Source organism: Nesoenas mayeri, assembly GCF_963082525.1.
Source record: "Nesoenas mayeri genome assembly, chromosome: Z".
NCBI classification, from domain to species: Eukaryota; Metazoa; Chordata; class Aves; order Columbiformes; family Columbidae; genus Nesoenas; species Nesoenas mayeri.
Genome location: NC_137542.1, coordinates 6,127,854 through 6,147,560, shown reverse-complemented (window position 1 = coordinate 6,147,560; position 19,707 = coordinate 6,127,854). Strand labels below are relative to the sequence as shown.

General features: G+C 37.5%; 1 protein-coding gene across 7 annotated transcripts in view; it reads right to left on the bottom strand.

The window, feature by feature from the left end:
* The window catches only part of SSBP2 (single stranded DNA binding protein 2), a 177,579-nt gene that overhangs the window by 15,033 nt on the left and 142,839 nt on the right, over positions 1-19,707 (bottom strand). For 4 of the 7 annotated variants that reach the window (XM_080361979.1, XM_080361983.1, XM_080361981.1 and 1 more), the window contains 6 exons: positions 18,105-18,171; positions 17,844-17,914; positions 14,008-14,099; positions 7,451-7,499; positions 5,700-5,735; positions 2,142-2,196 (listed from right to left, as the gene is read on the bottom strand). In XM_080361979.1, the coding sequence (XP_080218105.1) occupies positions 2,142-2,196; positions 5,700-5,735; positions 7,451-7,499; positions 14,008-14,099; positions 17,844-17,914; positions 18,105-18,171 (370 nt within the window). The remainder of the gene's footprint in view (positions 1-2,141; positions 2,197-5,699; positions 5,736-7,450; positions 7,500-14,007; positions 14,100-17,843; positions 17,915-18,104; positions 18,172-19,707) is intronic. The other 3 variants (XM_080361980.1, XM_080361984.1, XM_080361982.1) reach the window with 1 other exon arrangement.

Below are 19,707 nucleotides of genomic sequence, written 5' to 3'. Positions count from 1 at the left end.
TTTCAAATACGCTGTTTAAAGAAGAGGAGGAACAGAAAGCTTACAGCCTAAAGTTATCAAAGTAACATTAGCATGTAAGAAGTTATTTTTCATGTTCCATGAGGGAGGCAACAAGTTCTTCAACCACCAGATCCTTTTGCAACACACATCCCTGGCTCTCGCCATGTTCTGCTGCCTCATGTCAAAATACACACAGGCCAGCTGGGTGACGGGAACACCTCAGAGCTGGGCCGGCTCAGAGGCAAGTAAACACCTTTGCAAAATTCTCAGGTGGCCAAGCGTTTTCATACTTTGGGAAACAGACCCTCAAAAGATCTTTGAGTCTCTATACCAAAAATGGGAACACCTGTCAGCAGAAACTTTATTTGAGCTGCACACAGACAGCCTAACGTGGCACAACCGCAGGGGCAACTACTTTCAAAAGTGCAGCCTGTCCCTAAGTTTGTTTTATGTTAAAAGACACCCTAACTTTTGAATGCCAGCTTGCACTAATTTCCTTTTTCACTGATGATATGAACAGGGAAGACCTACTCAGTATCTCAGGTTGAATTTTTTAAAGCCCTCGAATTGTATTTAATGAAGATATTATATCAGTGCAAGCATTTTCATGGCCAGTTAGGAAACCTCCCTACCCTTATGTGCCGTAGAGAACAGCAACAACATGTAGGACATAAGCACTGAGGACACTGTAACATCACTGGGGTGAACATTGGTGAAAGTGAGTTAGAAAGGCAGAAACTGGCCAAAAGGAGTAGCTATTGAATACTGGGTTACACAAGATGTAATAAGTTTTGTTTCAGCAGATTTCTGAGGATATCCATGGTGAAGGACAGCATGCTCCATATCCTGCAGTTCCATTTTCATATCAGAATCTTTGATGACTATTTATGGAGCAAAATACTAACACCTAGTTGACCATCTTTAAGCTAGCTAGCCATCCTGGATCCTTACATCCTCCTCGTTTCCTCAAACCTTAGTAGGAATGTGGCCAATCTTTCACATGGACAAAATCTCCATGCGGACTCAGTTTCAAGATACAGACGATGTTCCTTGGGGAAACAACGTGGTAGTTGAAGTTCTGGGAACAGATCACTGGTAGGACATGGCGATGGCTTCTCCAGGGCCTCACTCCTCCATTACAAGTCAGAGGAGAGCAACATGTCCAGCATCACCCTCCTGCCAGTCAGGACACCAAGCTGTGGGATGCAGCACATCGCTCAAAAACCCCATCAGTCAGATCGATCCCATAAGATACTACAGGGAAAGTTTTGGGCTATGAAGATGATTAGAGGCCTAGACCACCTTTCTTATGAGGAGAGACTGAGAGAGCTGAGTGTGTTCAGCCTGGAGAAGAGAAGCTGAGAGGGGATCTCATCAATGTTTATAAATATCTTGACAGTGGATGTCAAGAGGATGAACCAGACTCCTTTCAGTGGTGCCCAATGATAGGATGAGGGGCAATGGACACAGACTGAAGCACAGAAGGTTCCATCTGAATATGAAGAGAAACTTCTTTATTTTGAGGGTGTCAGACACCTGGTACAGGCTGCACAGAGAGCTTGTGGAGTCTCCTTCTCTGGGGACATTCAAACCCGCCTGGACATGATCCTGTGCAATCTGCTCTGGTGACCCTGCTTTAGCGGGTGGGTTGGACTGGATGATCTACAGAGGTCACTTCCAACACCAGTCAGTCTGTGATTCTTTGATTCACCAGATTCATAAACCTCCTGATTTCCAAACTGGTGGAATTATCCCAAAGAACATTAGCAAAAAAATAAACCAAACCCACAAAAAAACCCCAAAAACCAAACAAACAAAAAAACCAACAACAAAACTAACAAACCAACAAAAACCAAAACCAAAGACTGTGATTTCTTTCGTTTTTAACTTGCTGAAATTGTGCAAGAAAAGATGGGCTCAAAAGCCAGAGAAATGAGTTGCTCTGAACTGCAGAGATACAATGCTTTGTATCACCAGACAGCAGGGAATTAGAGTGAAGTGCAGTAGAAGAACTGATATAGAAAGCATAAAACCAATAAATTATCATTATCTGATTCTTTATGAAAATCAAAGTCTGAAAAAGAATTTGTGCACTTCTTGAAATTGCTTATATTTTATTAATTCCGAGTATATTTCAGTACCTGCAGGACTAGGCATGATAGGTGTTCCTGGTGGCCCTCCACCTCCTGGAGGACCCTAGAGAGAGCAGAAAACGTCAGTTAGCATGAAAGGGAAAAAAACGCAGTAAAAAATGAACATAGTACAAATAAAAGAAATATCGTTGCTCTGCTATAAACATGCACTTTTTCTGATAAACTAGCGAAACAGCTCATCACAGATTAAGACAAAGTAACTGGTCAGCAAGCTCCGGCACAGACTCCTAATGTACGGAGGGACCCAGACACTGGAATACTCATTAGTCAATAACTCTGTGTCATGCTGTGAGTCAGACAAGAGAAATACGTGGAGCAGGGCCTAAGACAATTATAATTAATTCCCTCCACCTACTTCTATTACCTCTGTTTTTTCAGTTGGCATTTCTGTTTTGTTCTACTCTGTACACAGTCAATGGATGAGGAACCAATATTTGCTAACCATAAAACAAGGGGGTGTCCTATGGGGACAGAACATCCTAATCACGGGAAGAAAGTTCTCTTTTTGGGCAGACTTGGTATCTCAATGCAATAGGCATCTTAATTCTGTCTGTATAATATCCTAGGATTTTTGAAAATGATGTCTGTATACATAATTTCTTCTCAAATTAATGACAAAAGGATTTAAAAGGTCAGGATGATGGGGGGTACAGTCATATCACTTGCCTAGACTGCTAAATGAAAGATTTGAAAAGAAAATAACCCCATCGAAGAACACCTGCTTTCTTAGTTTCATATTATTCTGAGTTGCAGATCTGTTTATGACTAAGAACTATACACAAACTGCTCTGGTTGTTGAAAAAGCTTTTTAAGGTTCTTTAAAAAGTTCTCCAAGAATTTTATTCTAAACTTCAAAATCATTTATAGTAACAACAGAACTGTAACTTCTTGCTGTTATGTTTGCAGATCCACTAATATTTTTAGGTAACATGAAAAATCTCCAACTTTCAGTTTGATAAAAACGTCTGTGTCAATACAAGTCATTAAATATTGACATTCTGTAATAAAAAAATACACAGATTGCTAACATCAGATTATTATTTTCATACAATAATTCATCTTATTATATTTTTATCTCTTTTATTACATTTTAAGACACCAGATATTCTGTTCCAGTCCGGAACATTTTTTCAGTAGCACTGAATGTAAAGGTTTGGTTGTTCCTGTCTGCTTACAAGGACATTGCTGAGATTTGCTGTAATTCACCGAGATATTTTGGAAGGAGGCAGAGAAGTCCTGGCTTTAAAACAATAGACACTGTTTCTCAATTACTTACTTAAAACAGCATTTTCTTCCAAAACATTTAGCAATAATATACTAGCAAACACTATTTTCAGGCGATCAAACTCAGTCACATATCAGCTTTCTGATTGATACTGCTCCTCGGCAGATTTGTACAAGTAAAATACTTGCGGGGTGAAGTCAGTCAATATACATATACATCTCTGTCCTTATATGTAACCCCACCTACTAGTTCTTCATCTCATGCTTCCCCTTGTTCATGAAATAAGTAAGGTCACCGACCATCTTCTACAAAGTATGCTAGAACAAAGACTCGCTCCACCACGAAACACACAGATCAGCTTATAAAAATCAAGGAGTAATCACAACTTCATACTGCCGGCAGCCACATAGCGTTTTTCCCCCGTCCCGAACTACAACTGAATCAGAAATGAATGGGTTAGGGCTTGCCAAAACTGCCTGAAAGGCCAATTCACCCCTTGGCAATGAGAAATTTCCCCATTGCTGCGGCAGACCTAAAGACTCCAAATTCAAAGGGACCTTCGCATCACATATGTGACCCTCCCGGCATCACAGGCTATGAGGTTTTATCCATGTACTTGTGTACTAAACTCACTAACATGATTTTTCAGCACCACATAAAGAGATGCAGAAACCACTAACAGGCATTTATTAGAAAAGATGCTTCACTACTAACTATTGCACTTAATTTTAAATGTGAAATACACTGAAAAAAGGCGATGCTCACTTTTGTCCTAATAATTTATGCTGGCTGGCCTTTGCTTGATGTGAGTGCACCAAAAGTCCACCACTACAACCTGCATCTTACTTAGGTTTGCTTCTTTAAAATAGTTACCTATAGTATCAAAAAACAACTTCCAAATCAGCAACAGTGATGTTTAGGGTCACTAATGTTTAGGGCAAACCCAACAGAACTGCTTCCCAACAGAGACAAATCTATTAAATTTTGCATTAAAACTGGTTTGGAGATCAGCAGATTTGGACTGTTTCCACTTAACGTGGCAAAATGACTATTACAGTTATGGACACTTATGAGAATCATAACCTGCTTCACAGTTAATTGTCTAAATAAAGGACAAAATAAATTGCTTTTGTCTAAACAAAATAAGCTCATCCTTAAATACATCATTCAGCTTTAGCTTCTCAGGATCATCTACCTTACGAAGACTGAAAATAAGAAAAAGATATAAGCAGCACAAACAGATGAAAAAACACTGGTATATCATCTTTTGCAGGACCTGCTATTTCCACATTCTGAAATAGCTTTAGGTTTTATGGTGGTTAAAGTCAATGCCCTGCAGTTGTCTGATCTTCAGGTGATAAAACATGAAATATCAAGACAGACGTCTAATGAAACCTGAAGGACCAACACAAGTTTGGAATCCAACCCACACATACACACAGACATATGTAATTCCCCCTCGTTACTCTGTGACGCTAGTGCTAAACCTGTGTTAACAGCAGATGAAACAATATACTTTAGAAGAGTATATTAGAAGTACAAATAATGCAAATAGAATAGCAACAACAACAGAGTTCAAAAGGATAAACGAAGTTAATCTCTTGGAATAGAGACAAAAAGCAATAGTATATACTCCAACAAAACACATTTTGTTGATAGGTAAAGCGTATTTGTTGAATTCCAGAGAGGGTTTCCACTTCATGATCTCTTGAAAGACAACTCAATGCTGGGCCCATTACAAAGATTTAACTATTTGATTCTGAAGTACAGGCTAAGTAAAAACAACGATACCAACTCATCCATAATAAATCAAGACATCATCTGTGAAATGAAGACATAACAGACTATGGAGAAAAAAAGAATTTTCAAGTCTTCAGAAGGTAATGATAAGAATAAAATTTTTCCTTAAGCAATAAGGACCAGTTTATAGATCCTTGGGGAGATAAAAGCTTCTGCTAATTCTTCAGATGTTTGTTGGTTTTATTTTTTTCCGAAGTTCAGAAACTCATAAACAGTATTGTGTTACCAAAAAAGCTATGTTTTTGTGTCCTTTATTATTGAAGACAATGTATTGTATTCGTTACATAAATGTTTGCTGAAATAAAAGAGCACTCAGGGCAATTTTGACCAGACTGATAATGATTCTAGTGATGGAAATCAACATATGCACCATAGATGGAAGAAAAAAACTTAAGCAGAGATCAGATGTTCAGTTCTCAACCAATACACAAGGGTTCTTCTTAACATCTGGACAGCTATTCCTTTGCCTATATAAACAGCAACATCTATTCTGATAAGCAAATACACACAAGTGTACTTACTACATAGTTCCCAGGAGATGCTGAAGAATAAGGTATCTGTAACATCAACAGAAACAAAACAGTAATTTCTCCTGCACTGAGATGAGGTCCGTACACACACTTATGTACAGCTATACGTTAACATTTGTTTAATTTATTTCAAAGCCACAGAAAAAAACACCTTTTCAACAACTTGCCATTTTATGTTCAAGTCTTGAACTAGCAATATAGGCACAAAATTTAACACCCACTATTTCAAATACAAATATTTCCATTTAAGATTTGTGTGCCCTGGTAGCCACTCTAATGAAATTAATATGAATAACATAATTCACCAATTTAAATGTCTGTAGGCTGAGGTCTAATATCTCCTCTCCATTGTTTCACAATAAGTGAGACAAGCGTTTTGAGCAGCAAGATCACTTTTTTAAGATACCAAGTTGCAAGGTCTAGTACAAATCCAGCTCTTGCACCTACTACCAGAGTCTTCTTATTCTTATTGGGGAGCCACAATGAAATCTATAAATATCTGCAGTCTATAGTTAAACATTAAGCTGTAAGATTATTAAGGTAATATGCTTCATAAGCTTTACAAACATGAGCAGCACATGCTTGCATTAAGTCGATAGGATTTCAGAGTCATCCCAAGCATGGACCGAATCTTTATGTTCATATATATATACTTCATTTTGAATAAAATCTTGACGATAAAAGGAAAAGCAGCTCTTCTTTCACCCTAGAATTATAAAATTGTACTGTCAAAATATAAAATTGTTTTGTAGCACAAGCATCTTCCATGATTGTATGCAACTTGACAGTCAACTCATTTTTACAAAAAGAGCTATTACTGGACTTCTCAATTAATTTCATAGACTGGAAATATTTCAATTATCAGTTGAAAAATAACCTAACATCCATTTAATTGACTACACACAAAAGAAAACTGGGGAAAAGTTTCCATTTTTTTTCCCCAGTTGCCATTATTTGAATTAAAAAGTCAAAACTGAGAACAACAGGAAGAACCTGGCCAGTCTGTGATGCTAGGCTGATCTTATCCAACTGCAAGTGATAAAAAACCCCACAGTTTTATACTAATGATGTATGATCACTGAATGAAAATGAAAAAATTACCTTTGAGTTTTCTGAAGAAATACCACACATCGTTGTCCATGTGGGATGCCTCACTGACATCCTCCTCCTTCAAGCTGCTATTGTACTACCTCACTTTGTAGTTGTGGCAATGAAATTCAATAGAGTGCATTGCTTTTTACGAAAAGCTTATAAAAATGGCCGATGTCTTGCAAGCCATTGCTCTATGATTCCATGTTCCCTAGTTAAGAGCAGCAAATGTGCTTTTGTTATGTAAAATATGAGCACACATTAAGCTGTATCTTAACAAGCTGTGATTTCTGTAGAGCTTACTGGCCAGATAGTGTTGACCTAACTCATCCTACCTGCGCTAAAGGAAGATAAAATATATTTTAAATATACCTCAAAACAACCTTTGTGTTATGGATGCGCTGTAATTGACGTAAAGATGCAGAACACGATAATGTGATTGTGAACAGAGCTGATATTTACACGTCAATCAGCACTCTGTTCAGATGTGCTCCTTGCAGTATCTGCTCTGTGTTAGGGTTGCATGGAAAAACATAAAGCACGCAGTATTTAATTTGTTGAATGAAGCGGAATTTTTTTGCTGTTGTTGAGAAGATGAGAAATACTTCCCTAAATATAAAATGATGTCTAATATATTTTAAATATTTACTTACAGAATTGGCATTGGTTGGGTTTGGCCAAGGTCTACCACCCCCAGGACCCCTGCAACAGAAGATGAAAGATGAGACATAGAACAACCTCCAATATCCGACCAGCTGGGGAAGCAAATCAAAATAATCTGTTTTCAGAATAACGAAGGAGTTACTTTTTTCAAATTCAAGCATTTATGAACTATAACTACACCAAGCTATAATGCTACTGCAAAATCCTCACTGTTGCATGACTGCTTCCATTTAATCAGTTTATCAGTTGATTAAGTATTTATTTTTACAACCCTGCCACTCACATTTAAGACTCATTCTGGTACTTCTGTACTTTTGGGATGGCATCACAAGTAGTCCTTCCCCAGCAGCCACAATGACACAGGCTATGCTGGACATGGAGCAGTTTTGCGTTGGTCCCAAACTCTTTTAAATTTGCCAGTCATCCCCCTTTTAAATTCCCAATGGAACAATTTGAAAGACATTGCAAATTAGTGTTTTCTTGAAGTTTGTCCCTTCTGTTCATGAAGAATTTAACTCTGTGTTACATATACGCCGTGTTTTAATGTGGCACAGAAGCGTTGCAAAGAGTGAAAAACAAGTCTGCAAATTCTTTAAGTTCTTGCGAGGAGCGTTTTAACCTATACTCTGTTGCCCTTTCTAAAAAATACTTGGAGGAAGTATGAGACATCTCATGAAAAGTCTACTTTCGGTACGGACAAAGGCAGAAAGCTACTAAAATGTAAGTGTAATTTCATTCATAGCAATAGTACTCCTGCTTGCATAATTCAGTACCTTCCTCAAGAATTGAAAATACATGTATTTGTTGAGTATGGATCTAGAACACTGCAAGTATAGTAAGGTTTCATCAGTGGAAGTGAGGGTAGCACTTCATAAATGCTTTGGGAAAACCTATTTTTAAAAAAAGCTACAAAAAATATGTTCCTAAAATCTGTATCTGATAATAATAACAATAAATCTCGCGTATTAAAAATTGAAAACATGCCATTCTATACATACACTTATATGTTTAGATATGTATCTAAAAACAGTTTGCTACTTGACTAAGGCTACATTATCTCCACAGAAGTCACAGAAACAGGAAATTTATCGTACAGCAGGAAAAATGGAAACTCCAGGCTTTTGGGACATTCCCATCACTCTGGTCCCAGATGGCGCACACGTGAAGTGGCAGCTCCGCAGCACGGGACAAGAGTGTTCCATTGGCAGAAGACCTGTCTGATGAAGCCACCGCCAAGGAGACTTCAGACAGGTATGAAAAGCAGACAGGAACGGGGAAAGGAAAAAAGGAAAAGCTGTGCAGACAGAGCACGTTTTTCCTCACGACTTGCTGTTATTTTAACATTCTCACCCTGAGCCGAGCGCTGAAAAATAGCGCGGTGCTCAGGCTTCGTCTTTTAACAGTCCCGAGGGAACTAAGCCATACAGGAGGTAAAACCTCCATGTTTACAGTCATAACATCTCAATAACCATAATTATTCCTGGGAGCATTAAGAACTCGCAGTTATTTATAAATAAGATGAAGTCACTTTTTGAAGGCCCTGACAACTGAGATGCAGATGACAAAACTTTCACATTTTAAATGGTGTTTTGGCTTCATTAGCTTTAGAAAAGCAACATTAGCCACCACACCTCACCAGACATGGCAGTGATTTAAATACAGAGAAGAAAGCAGGCTTTGTTAATGAGTTCAGGAAGGTCTCTACCTATTTTAAAGCCTTGCAAAACTAAATACTATTGAGTAGATAAGTTGCTTGAGGGATCTAATATGCAATTTTATTTTTTTATGACACTGTTGAGGAAACCATAAAGGTATTAGCTCAAAAATCAGCTGAAATAAATCAAGTGAAAATTGATTTATTTCTTCTCACATTACTTTTCGATGGTTGGAAAACAAAAATGCAGGTGAGGGTCTTTTCTGCCTTATTCACTGAGAGGAAGGGAGGCAAAGCAAGGAAAGGGACTCATACTACTCATGCTCCTCAGGTCAAATATTTAGAAATTTCTCCTCTGCTAATGATTATAAGGTGAAATATTAGTGTGAGTTTGTTTGGTTTTTTCCTATCTAAAATTTGTTCTTTTTTTTCTATGTACTATGTGTGGTTTATTTGATTCCGTTTTTCAGAGAAATGGGGAATATTTGTAACAACACTGGAAGTCTGTTTTCACCCCACACCCCTGCACTTGTTTGTGTTACATTACATAACAGAAATACTAATACATCTAGCAAAAAGCATCAAATGGAAAACACCTGTGACGACGCCACAGATTACTCTGAACTACAGAGATACTACAAAGTGGACTCAGCTGCATGACTGGCTTAAGCCAAAGCAACATGGACATTTAGACAGGCCTTATGAGGAGACTGGGAACCCCACCTTTCATCTAAAAAACAGTTGGAATTTACAAATTTACTGGAAGCCGTGGACAGCTCTATGTATAGACTTAGAAAACACTGTAGCAGGTTCTGCTGGAAAGCCATATGGTTTGTGTGGAGCCAAACGTTGTTTGCTTATAAAACACACACTAGAAAAAAGCTACCTGCAACTTTTTTCAATGCATTGCAAGCATTTTTTTTGCATTTTATTGATTGTTTATTTTGGAAGCACCAACAGAGTCATAAAACATCATTATTAATGTACCAATGCCAAAGCAGAGTAATTTATGAAGTGTCTATCACTGTGACTAATTACAGCTGCACTTTATCCTTTAACTTAGTCCTATAGCATTGATCCCAGTACTTGAAAAAATACAGTCTGAAATTTCAGTTTCCCAAGGGCCATATATATTCAATCAGGAAATGAAACATCTAGACAGAAGTTTGTGAATTGAAGTTAAAAAACAAAATCACACTTTTTTCTTTTCAGGCATGACTGAGATATTTTCAGCGCCTGAGACAGCACAGCAGGACATGTGGGCCATTAAAAACTACCAGTGAAATTTAACACTGCTCCCTAAAATTTGCCATTTTGTTGCAAAGAGGGCATTTTCCCACAAAGAAATAAAATCTTACTTAAAATGGCTACACCCAGTTTCAGCTTAAAACCTTATACTTTAAATAAAAGTTATTTTTAAGAAGAGCACAGGATATGTAATCTAATAAGCAATTATTTAGCAGTACTATATTTGTGCAGGATATGCTCCTGGACTGAAATACTGTCTATAAGATGTCAAACTGGCTGTTGCCATTTTTGACAATAAAGAACACCTTTTCCTCCAGAAAAATGTAAAATTATATTTGGCAAGTATTCTGCTCTTAAACAGAACAGCTTCCTTTTGAGTTTTCAGAGGGGAAAAGACGGATTTTTAAATGGCAACTGTTTTTGTAGAGTGCTCATTTTTATATTTTAACATTGCCGAAAGTAAAAAAAAATATTGAACGCTGAAAAATTTAAATGTAAGAAAAGGATATGGCTATGTAAAAACCAATGTGTGTTCCTGTAAGATTTATGAATAGTTATCCTGTTTCATAGAAATGTAAGTACACTAAATCACTTACACTGCTATTTCTTAGTGCTACGCATTAGATAAAATACAAGGGATAACACATAGAGCGCACTTAGCACAGCCAGGTCCATCTATTGCTGCTGCCCACATGTTATCCTTGGATGCACTCTGACTGATTCCAAATGCTGGAATTGACCAGACAATGAGTCTTTATTAAGATTTCTGCATCAGGACAACTTTGACAGCCGTACCTTTACAGTAAGAAAAAACCCCTGATGTTCTGGAAATACATTTTAAAAAAACCTCAGACCATAGTAACTGTTTCATTTGGCTTTTGATCAGTACATGTCACTTCATTTGACAGAGGAAAAAAATTACCAGTTTGATGGTGAAAAAATCATTAATGTAGTAAGACATGGAATAATGGAGCTCCTTACAACGGCCTGTGATTCGACACCTAGCACAGATCAGGATACGCTAGAGCATAATATTCCAGTAGTAGCATTTTGGACTCTATTATGGCTTTAAAGTGAATTATCATAAGCAAATGGACAGTATGAAGTCTTGTTCAAAACCAAGAAAGCTTATTGTGTTCCCACTGAGCTGGAGTAAAGATGAATTTGTAAGACCGTAAAGGAATGCGGTATATGCCTGGTAAGACACGGAGACTGCCGTGCTTACCTACTTCATAATTATTGCATTACATCTTGCTCTTCTCAGAAGATCATACACTGTATCAAAGCTCATGAATTTCCCAAGTAAAGATCTCCAATTCATGGTGTCTCCTTCAAGAGGACACACCAGTTCAAAGGAAAATGTACTTCCCACAACACTGAATTAAAAGAACACGATCTATGTATGTTTACTGGCTGAATACAAGACAAAATGCGCTTATTAAATGCTGCAATATGGAAATGTTATTATTTCAACCCATAACCATTTTCTCTATTTCTGGCAGACCAGGAATTCTTTTTGTATTCTTTTTGTCATCCAGAAACTGTCTTCTTATTTTTCCTATGTAAATTCTAATTTATATGGATAAGTAGCCCCAAAATATCTTATTTATCCTCCATTTTACTTTATAACATTTTATTTTAGAAAGTTAATTTTCTTTTCTTATAATGAAATCTCCTCCTGAGGACGATCTGTGAGTGCTTGTATTATACTCACACTGAATTTCAAATATCTAAATAATTTTTCTACAACTATTTTATTTAAAAGAAGAAATGCCTACCCTTGGGAAGGTTCCTAGAATTATCCTGAGTCCAACATATGATGTCTATGATAGACTAACATTAGATTTTCTTTTATTTGTTTCAAGAATTCAAGGTCTGACTGGAAATCAGAAGGAATTAAGGATGTGGTGGACTAGATGTTTTTTTTAATGGTGTATCAATATCTCGTTTTCAGGTTGGCAACCCTTCGTTGGCAACCAAGATGATTAAGGGAGTGGAGCACCTCCCTTACGAAGAAAGGCTGAGGGAGCTGAGTCTCTTTAGTTTGGAGAAGAGGAGACTGAGGGGTGACCTTATTAACGTTTATAAATATATAAAGGGTGAGTGCCACGAGGATGGAGCCAGGCTCTTCTCGGTGGCAAACAATGATAGGACAAGGGGTAATGGGATCAAGCTGGAACACAAGAGTTTCCACTTGAATTTGAGAAGAAACTTCTTCTCAGTGAGGGTGACAGACACTGGAACAGGCTGCCCAGGGAGGTTGTGGAGTCTCCTTCTCTGGAGACATTCAAAACCCACCTGGACATGTTCCTGTGCGACCTCACCTAGGCGTTCCTGCTCCAGCAAGGGGATTGGACTAGATGATCTTTTGAGGCCCCTTCCTATCCCAAACATACTGTGATACTGTGATCCTTGAAATGCAGATTATCATCTCCCGCTTATGCCTCCTATAGAAACAGGAGTAAAACTGGGTATCTATGATGTAATGATAACAAGAGTTTTTCAAACTTGACTGTGTTTTCTGTGCTGCTCTGCTGAAAATTCACTCTTGAAAGACAAAGGAGAAAGAAAAGAAGATGTCCTCTGCTTTAGGTTGTAAAATCATTTGAGTGTGTTGATAGCGGGACCACTCTGCTGCCTTCTCTAACAAGAATGACTTGATAATCTCTGGTCTGTGTTACGCTAGAGCTAATTAGAGCAGTCCCTTAAAATCTGTGAATCTCTTAAGAGAGAGATCTAAATAATACAAGTAGCGCCTTATTTTCTTCCAGACTTGTTAATCATATAAGCAACTCCAAGTAAGCAAAAGATTTATCTGAAGTGCAGAAGATCGTTCATGTTGGGCCACTTGCGATGTTAAAATCCTCACCTTAAATTTAGTATACTCTAGATATACTCATTTTAAATCAGAAGTACTTCTACACAGCGAGGGGTATTGTTGACAGGTATAAAAGGCACAATACATTCCCATGATAAATCCATGCCTGGAATACATCAGTACATATCCATTCAGTCTGTGTCAATTTCTACTAAATGATGATCGAGTCCCAGAAGTGCTTGGAAACATTAAAATGTTACACTCATATCTGCGACGCTCCGGTATCTGACAGACAGGAAATAAATGTAGTTATGGAAATAAACCAGCAACAGAGAAATAATAATCCACACTTCTTTCAAATATGTATTTTTTTTTTCTTTTTTTAATAAATAGTTATAGATAATGGTTTTCTTCTGCTAAAATTAAGTACTTGTTTATTTTACAAAAAAGAGCCATACTGGTACCATTCTTTAAAAATATTGAATCATTCGATAAAAACATAAATGTAAATAGTGTCATTTAGGAAAAAAAAAAGCATACAAGGTTACGTTGGTGACTACACTGACAAAATATTCCCAGTATGTGAATTTTGACCTGTGAAAGAAACTCAGAATTTGTACAAACTTGCAGGGACAGCAAAGGCGCCTGTAAGAGACGCGTGCAGAAGGAAAGTGCTGCGGATTCACTTCTTTAAATTGCTGTAATTCATCATCAAAGCATGTTACTTATCAAAGCATTCTCTCCGTTGTCGCATGTATCCCAAACGTTACTTCTACAATGAAATAATGATTTTTCTAAATATTATAAGATTTTATTATTGTGCTTACATGTTCATTCCAGGCATCCCCGGGCCACCTAAAGCATTCAGTGGGGGTCTCATTGCACCTCCATAGTTCTGCAATGATAACCAAGGGTCAGACTACCACAAAACAAAAAAACAAAACCAAAGAGGAGGGGGAAAGAAAGGACAGCAGGTTAATGATATCCCTATATAACTGCTGAATGGATAGGCCAATGAAATTAATTCTTCCAGGAGTTTCCATTGTTGACTTAAAAAAATGACGATGTTAACCCCATCGAGAAAAAATTACAAACAACAGAAACAAGACTAAGAATACTTTAAATGTCAGTTTTTTCAGGAGGAACTATTTACATATATACAGGCCAAGTCAATGGCCAACTAAGGCAGGTTTTATAATATATTCAAATTTTATACCAAGGGAGCTCATTCAAATTCAGAAACCTGGACTTAGATTCTAAGATTTCAACATCATGGAATTAAAATAGAATTATTTTAATTACATTTTGTTAGGACATCAATAAACGCTTGTATAATTACACCACATAATATCACTTTCATAACATACAGTATAACCACTACATTTTTCTTCTAATTAGTCAATTATAATAAGTCTAAAGCAACTAATAGGAAAAGGATTTAGTATGATCATGAATGTCATAGTGATATCAACAAATTAATTGCCCAATGACTACAGAATCTGAGTTTGATATTATGACAAAAGTTTAACTGTACTATCTAGATGAACAAATAAATTATATCCATTTTTATTCAGAAGTATACAAGCAGAACAGTCTATCTCACCTCACAATCACAATGCACTCCCTAATCTGTGTTAATACTGCTACATCTTTCTGATACTTACAAACAGGTAATAGTAAATTTTCTAAAATGAACAGCTGTGCATTTTGGAAGGGGGAACAGGGAAATAAGTGGTTTACTTTTAAAATAATTAGGTCATTGGTGGAATCTATTTTCCAATAATAAAACTAATAATAGTCTATTTCATGCACAGTTTACTACAAACTGCATAAATTATATGACTTAGGCTTATGGGTGATCTCTATATTGGTTGGATTCACACCACCATGTAAACCTAAGTTATGAATACATGAGAGAAATCCAACAGTGACATCCAAAGTGTGGGTCTGGTGCTAATTATACTTTGACTTATATGACATATCCAGTTATCTAGAACTGATCTGTGACTCGGAGGGGAGGTTCTGTTGCTGCAAACAAAACCCACAAACTTGGAATTTTCTTCATTGTTAACAATTCTAGAGGTGTCCCATGGAGAGCTGGTTTGCAATAATATTTCCAGAGGCTGCAAACAGGTGTTCTCGTCCAGAGCCAACAGTGCCATCTGAACACAGTGTCACCACAGCTCCTGGTCACCAATTCCTGCTCATTCCTGCCTTCCTGTGTGTGGCCAGCAAACCAGCTGGTGCCCACGCCCAGGCAAAAGTCAGACAGATTAATCAAACCTGTTGTTTAACCTAGGTTATCTTACATGATTTTGCCTAAGCAACTCTTCTCTAAGAACTGTAGAATAGTAACTGGTGGGTAGTCAAAGCAGCTGGACACAGTGACATCTCCAGCTGGCACTACTGGATCTGGAACAGAACAGTCTGGCTGTTACGAAACAGCAGTTCCTCATCTGTTTTATTTCATTTTTCCATTTTGATGTGGAAGGCTGAACCATTCTCCCTACTTGGCCTGCCTGGTTATCTAGCTTCTTTATTTTAATTCAGGAATCACTGTTGTGGATTGAGGTTAAAGGGATCTGTGGAATCCTGCAGGACTGAAAGAATCCAAATCAAATGTACTTCTAACTCTAATTACTGCTAATTCTAATCAAATGTACTCCTTGGTCTTAAAATAAGAGCACTTTCATTAAGGCTACCAATATATATATTTCTTCAGTTGCAGCTATGTTCTCTGCAGAAGTTAGTGCCCCAATTTGCTCCTTACAGTTTTCTATCCAAAGTCGCCACCACCACTGTTTATCTGGCGGTTGAGCTGTTCACAAAAGTGCTCCCTAACATCAGGTGGCCAAAATGAGCCAGATTATTTTATTTAATGTTTATGATGACCTGATTATTTTTGACTAGAAAGCATTAGGGAGCATGTGGGCAGGCCCACCAGCAAATAAGAAAGACAAGGAGAAGCAGCAGTCACAGATTGGGTGTAGTACCCCACTCACCTAGCGTAACCACAGCTTGGAAAAAGCTCAAACCAAATTCTTTGGCATTTTTCACAGACTGAGCATTTAAAAGCATCCACTGCTTTTTGCTTTATACTATTTAATTTGCATATGCATTTCTGTATGAGGACATTGTTTCCCAATTGACGGCCGGTCGCAAGGCAGGAGGGCCTCCCGCTACAGGCACATCGATGTCAACTTTAACCGTAGCTTAAAAGCTGGTCTGAAAGATTTATCAAATTTGCTTTTAGAACTCCATTCTGAGACGATCCTAAATCTCAAATGCAAACATAGAAGATGAACCATTTATAGAAAAGACTGATTGTGAACTTAATTTTTGTGTAGATTAGCAACATTTTTCCCCATTTTAAGAGGATGTTCAGTACAGAAGAACCTTACAAAACCAGTTGATTTTAAGAGACTGCAAAAATGGAAGAACTATCCTTATAAAAACTGGCATGAGATTTGCCTGCTGTGTGACTAATCGTGCTGCATAAAGTATCAGCTCAATCTCACATGGCAGCATTGCAAAGCGTCTCTACCTCCAAAAGGCAAGTGTTAAACACACTTCAGCGCTACAGAAATGATACCAAACTTATTTAATAGTGGTGTGTTGGTCACACAGCAGATGTGGTGTAGAAATGCACAACTGGTTTCTACCAAGAAGACGCAAAATTTTAGAGACAGTTATGAACAGATTTGAAAGGCAAAGCTATTTAATAATTTAAAATTTGGTTGCTACTCCAAGGAACAAAGAAGTCACTAGAAAGATTATCTGATACAGGGAAGTGAAAACACAAAGTGTGGGCACAACAAGCATGCTGTAAAACAAAATACTGGCTAGGCAAGTATGAAACACAACCATCTAAATTATCTCTCACTGAAAGTGCTGACAAAATACAGAATAATCTTTTGGATTTACATTTCATATTTGGATTTCATATTTCATTAATTTGTTTTCTACCTTAATTTACTGTTGAAATGTAATACCGACAAATATCCACTTATATTTTTTACAATTTTGAAGAAGGAGCCTATGAAAAATTATGAGCAGGTGAGCACCATGGAGAAGGCTGATTCTTGCAATCCAAGGTTGCTTCGCTCTTAAAAACACAGCTAGAGAGATTCTTACGATTGACGAGGGGGGAAAATGGCAGCATGAACTTCTCATTTTACATTAAAACCTCTCTAGCATTCACCAAAAATCTAGATCAATAGCAGGTGAAAGGAAGACTTGACAGAATTTGGGGAGGTATTTTTGGGACAAAGAGTTTGTCCAAGTTAGAAGTATTAATCCTTTCCTCTTGAACAGCATGGCTGGCAGGATGAGGAGATACCTACTCAGGCCTTGGTCTCCTTTACAATGTCAGCCTTTGACTACAACATACACTGGTTGTAGGAGAAACGTAATTTTTTCTGAAATCAGTGAAAGAATTCCTCTTTTAGTTTCAACTCTTAATTAAAATGACTGATGCTTTCATTTGAGACTTCCTACAGGTGCAACCAAGAATTAATTTTTGCAAAATATAAATTTTTTAAAACTATTTTAAAATGGGATTAGAAGAACAAGTCCTGGCCATCTTCAAGCTATGGAAAGCCAGAGTAATATAGTATAAATACAGGCCTATCAATAGAAATGGGTATCTGCCTGTGGAAGGTACCTGTGGTCCTAACGGAACCATTCCTCTTGGAGGAGTCATTCTCTGCATCGGCCCACCCATGTTCGGATGCCCTGCAAATAAAACCATGTAACTTAAAACACTATGTGATACACAATTATCTTGTAAAACAACTTTAACATAACATTTATTTTTAATTAACACCAAGCTTAAAAAGCTGCAGTAAGCTTTCAAAAACAGAAAGAAATACACAAGTTTGAGAAGACGGTACTTTTGAATGGTCAAAATAATTATTTAATTCACCTTGCTGCCGTGTTGGGTCCATCCCACTAGGCAATAATGGCTGACTTCCTGGGACACCTCCAAGTGCCTGCAAGCATAGAAACCATGTGTTAAAAGCACAAAAATGCTTCAAAATTTATGTTAAACATATAATGTAGATATTTTGGGTTTAAATCCCAAACGTTTTTCTGAATCAAGAGTAATGTGGAAAAGTTAACTTTCCTAATGACTCAACTAAATGTCCTAAGTGCCCAACTAAATTAAAAGTCCCAAACATCCTACAACCCTGACTATGCATTTTGCATGGGCAAACTCTTGGACTTCTATGGAATTATGTATAAATAATCTCCAAAATATAATTGCCTAATTCACCTTCACACCCCCAATACTTCTTCCTTCACTTTGGCTTACTCATTGTTTAACTTTCAAATACTGCCTTTTTCTTGGGTACGTGGAAACTTACCCAAAGCTTATGTTACTACAGTTTTCCCTTTTAACCATTATTTTAACATTTCTTTTCAGAGGCCAGGATGCAGACACCAGTATTCTCCAAGAGTGAGCTGCAGCCGAGCCAACTGCACAGAATTCGCAGGGTACAGCTAATTTCGGCTGTGGCGTGGGGGGCATTCCTACTCTTGAAGGGCACCAATGCCAAGATAAGCTTTTTATTAGTCTACAGGAGATAACAACAGTCACAAAGCTTGCTCCTAAATTTGCCTTCAAGCATGAAGGTACATTGTGTTCTTGATTCACCACTGGTCCAAATCAAACACATTGCTTCTATGTCTCTACATTTCATTTGCCCTTTGGGTTTATGGTAACTGAATTAGGTTTAAGGCTAATTTCTACAGTCTCTTACCTATAGCTTAGTCAACTAGGAATATGTTTTTATGAACGGATCTTCAGCTGACCCACTAGGTGCTGTTTAGCATTTCAAAACAACACCACATTTTCAGTACAAATGAGTCCAGGATGAGTAAATCTGTTATTATGTAAGTAGTCTATTCAGTTATTGCATACTGAGGGAAAGGATAAGTTACTCTTGAGCTGAAAATACTATAGGAGGCTTGGATACATACAAAGGGGAACTCATCTGTAAACATTATAAAGTTTATTTCCACAAGAGGTAGGAAATTCAAAATTAATATACATGTTAATACCTCAGAGGTAATACAGTGAAAAGGTACTGTAAGATTTATGAGATAAACATATAATCTCAGATGACATAATTTAAAACTTTTACATGCACTCCAGTGGCTTGAAGTCAGGACAAAATGCAGCACAGAGACATGAAATGCACAGATAAGTGTCAAACATTAGCCCAGCAGGAACTGCCAAGGATGACAAGTGACACACAAGGACACAGAGGGATTTGCTGCTGTGACCACAGATGACCAAAGAATTAACTCACATGATCATTACACCGTAGATCATTACACGAGGGACTGTGGTTCCTTTCCAACACATCACACCACTTTTCAAGAAAAACAATTGTACCTGTGCAGCACAATGCACTATGCACAGCAGGGCTTGATCTCGTAGAGTGTGACCAAGCACTGGACACAATTTAGAGGCACGAGTGTGGCTCTGGGTCAGTACTAATTGTCCTTGCTACAAAGCCTAG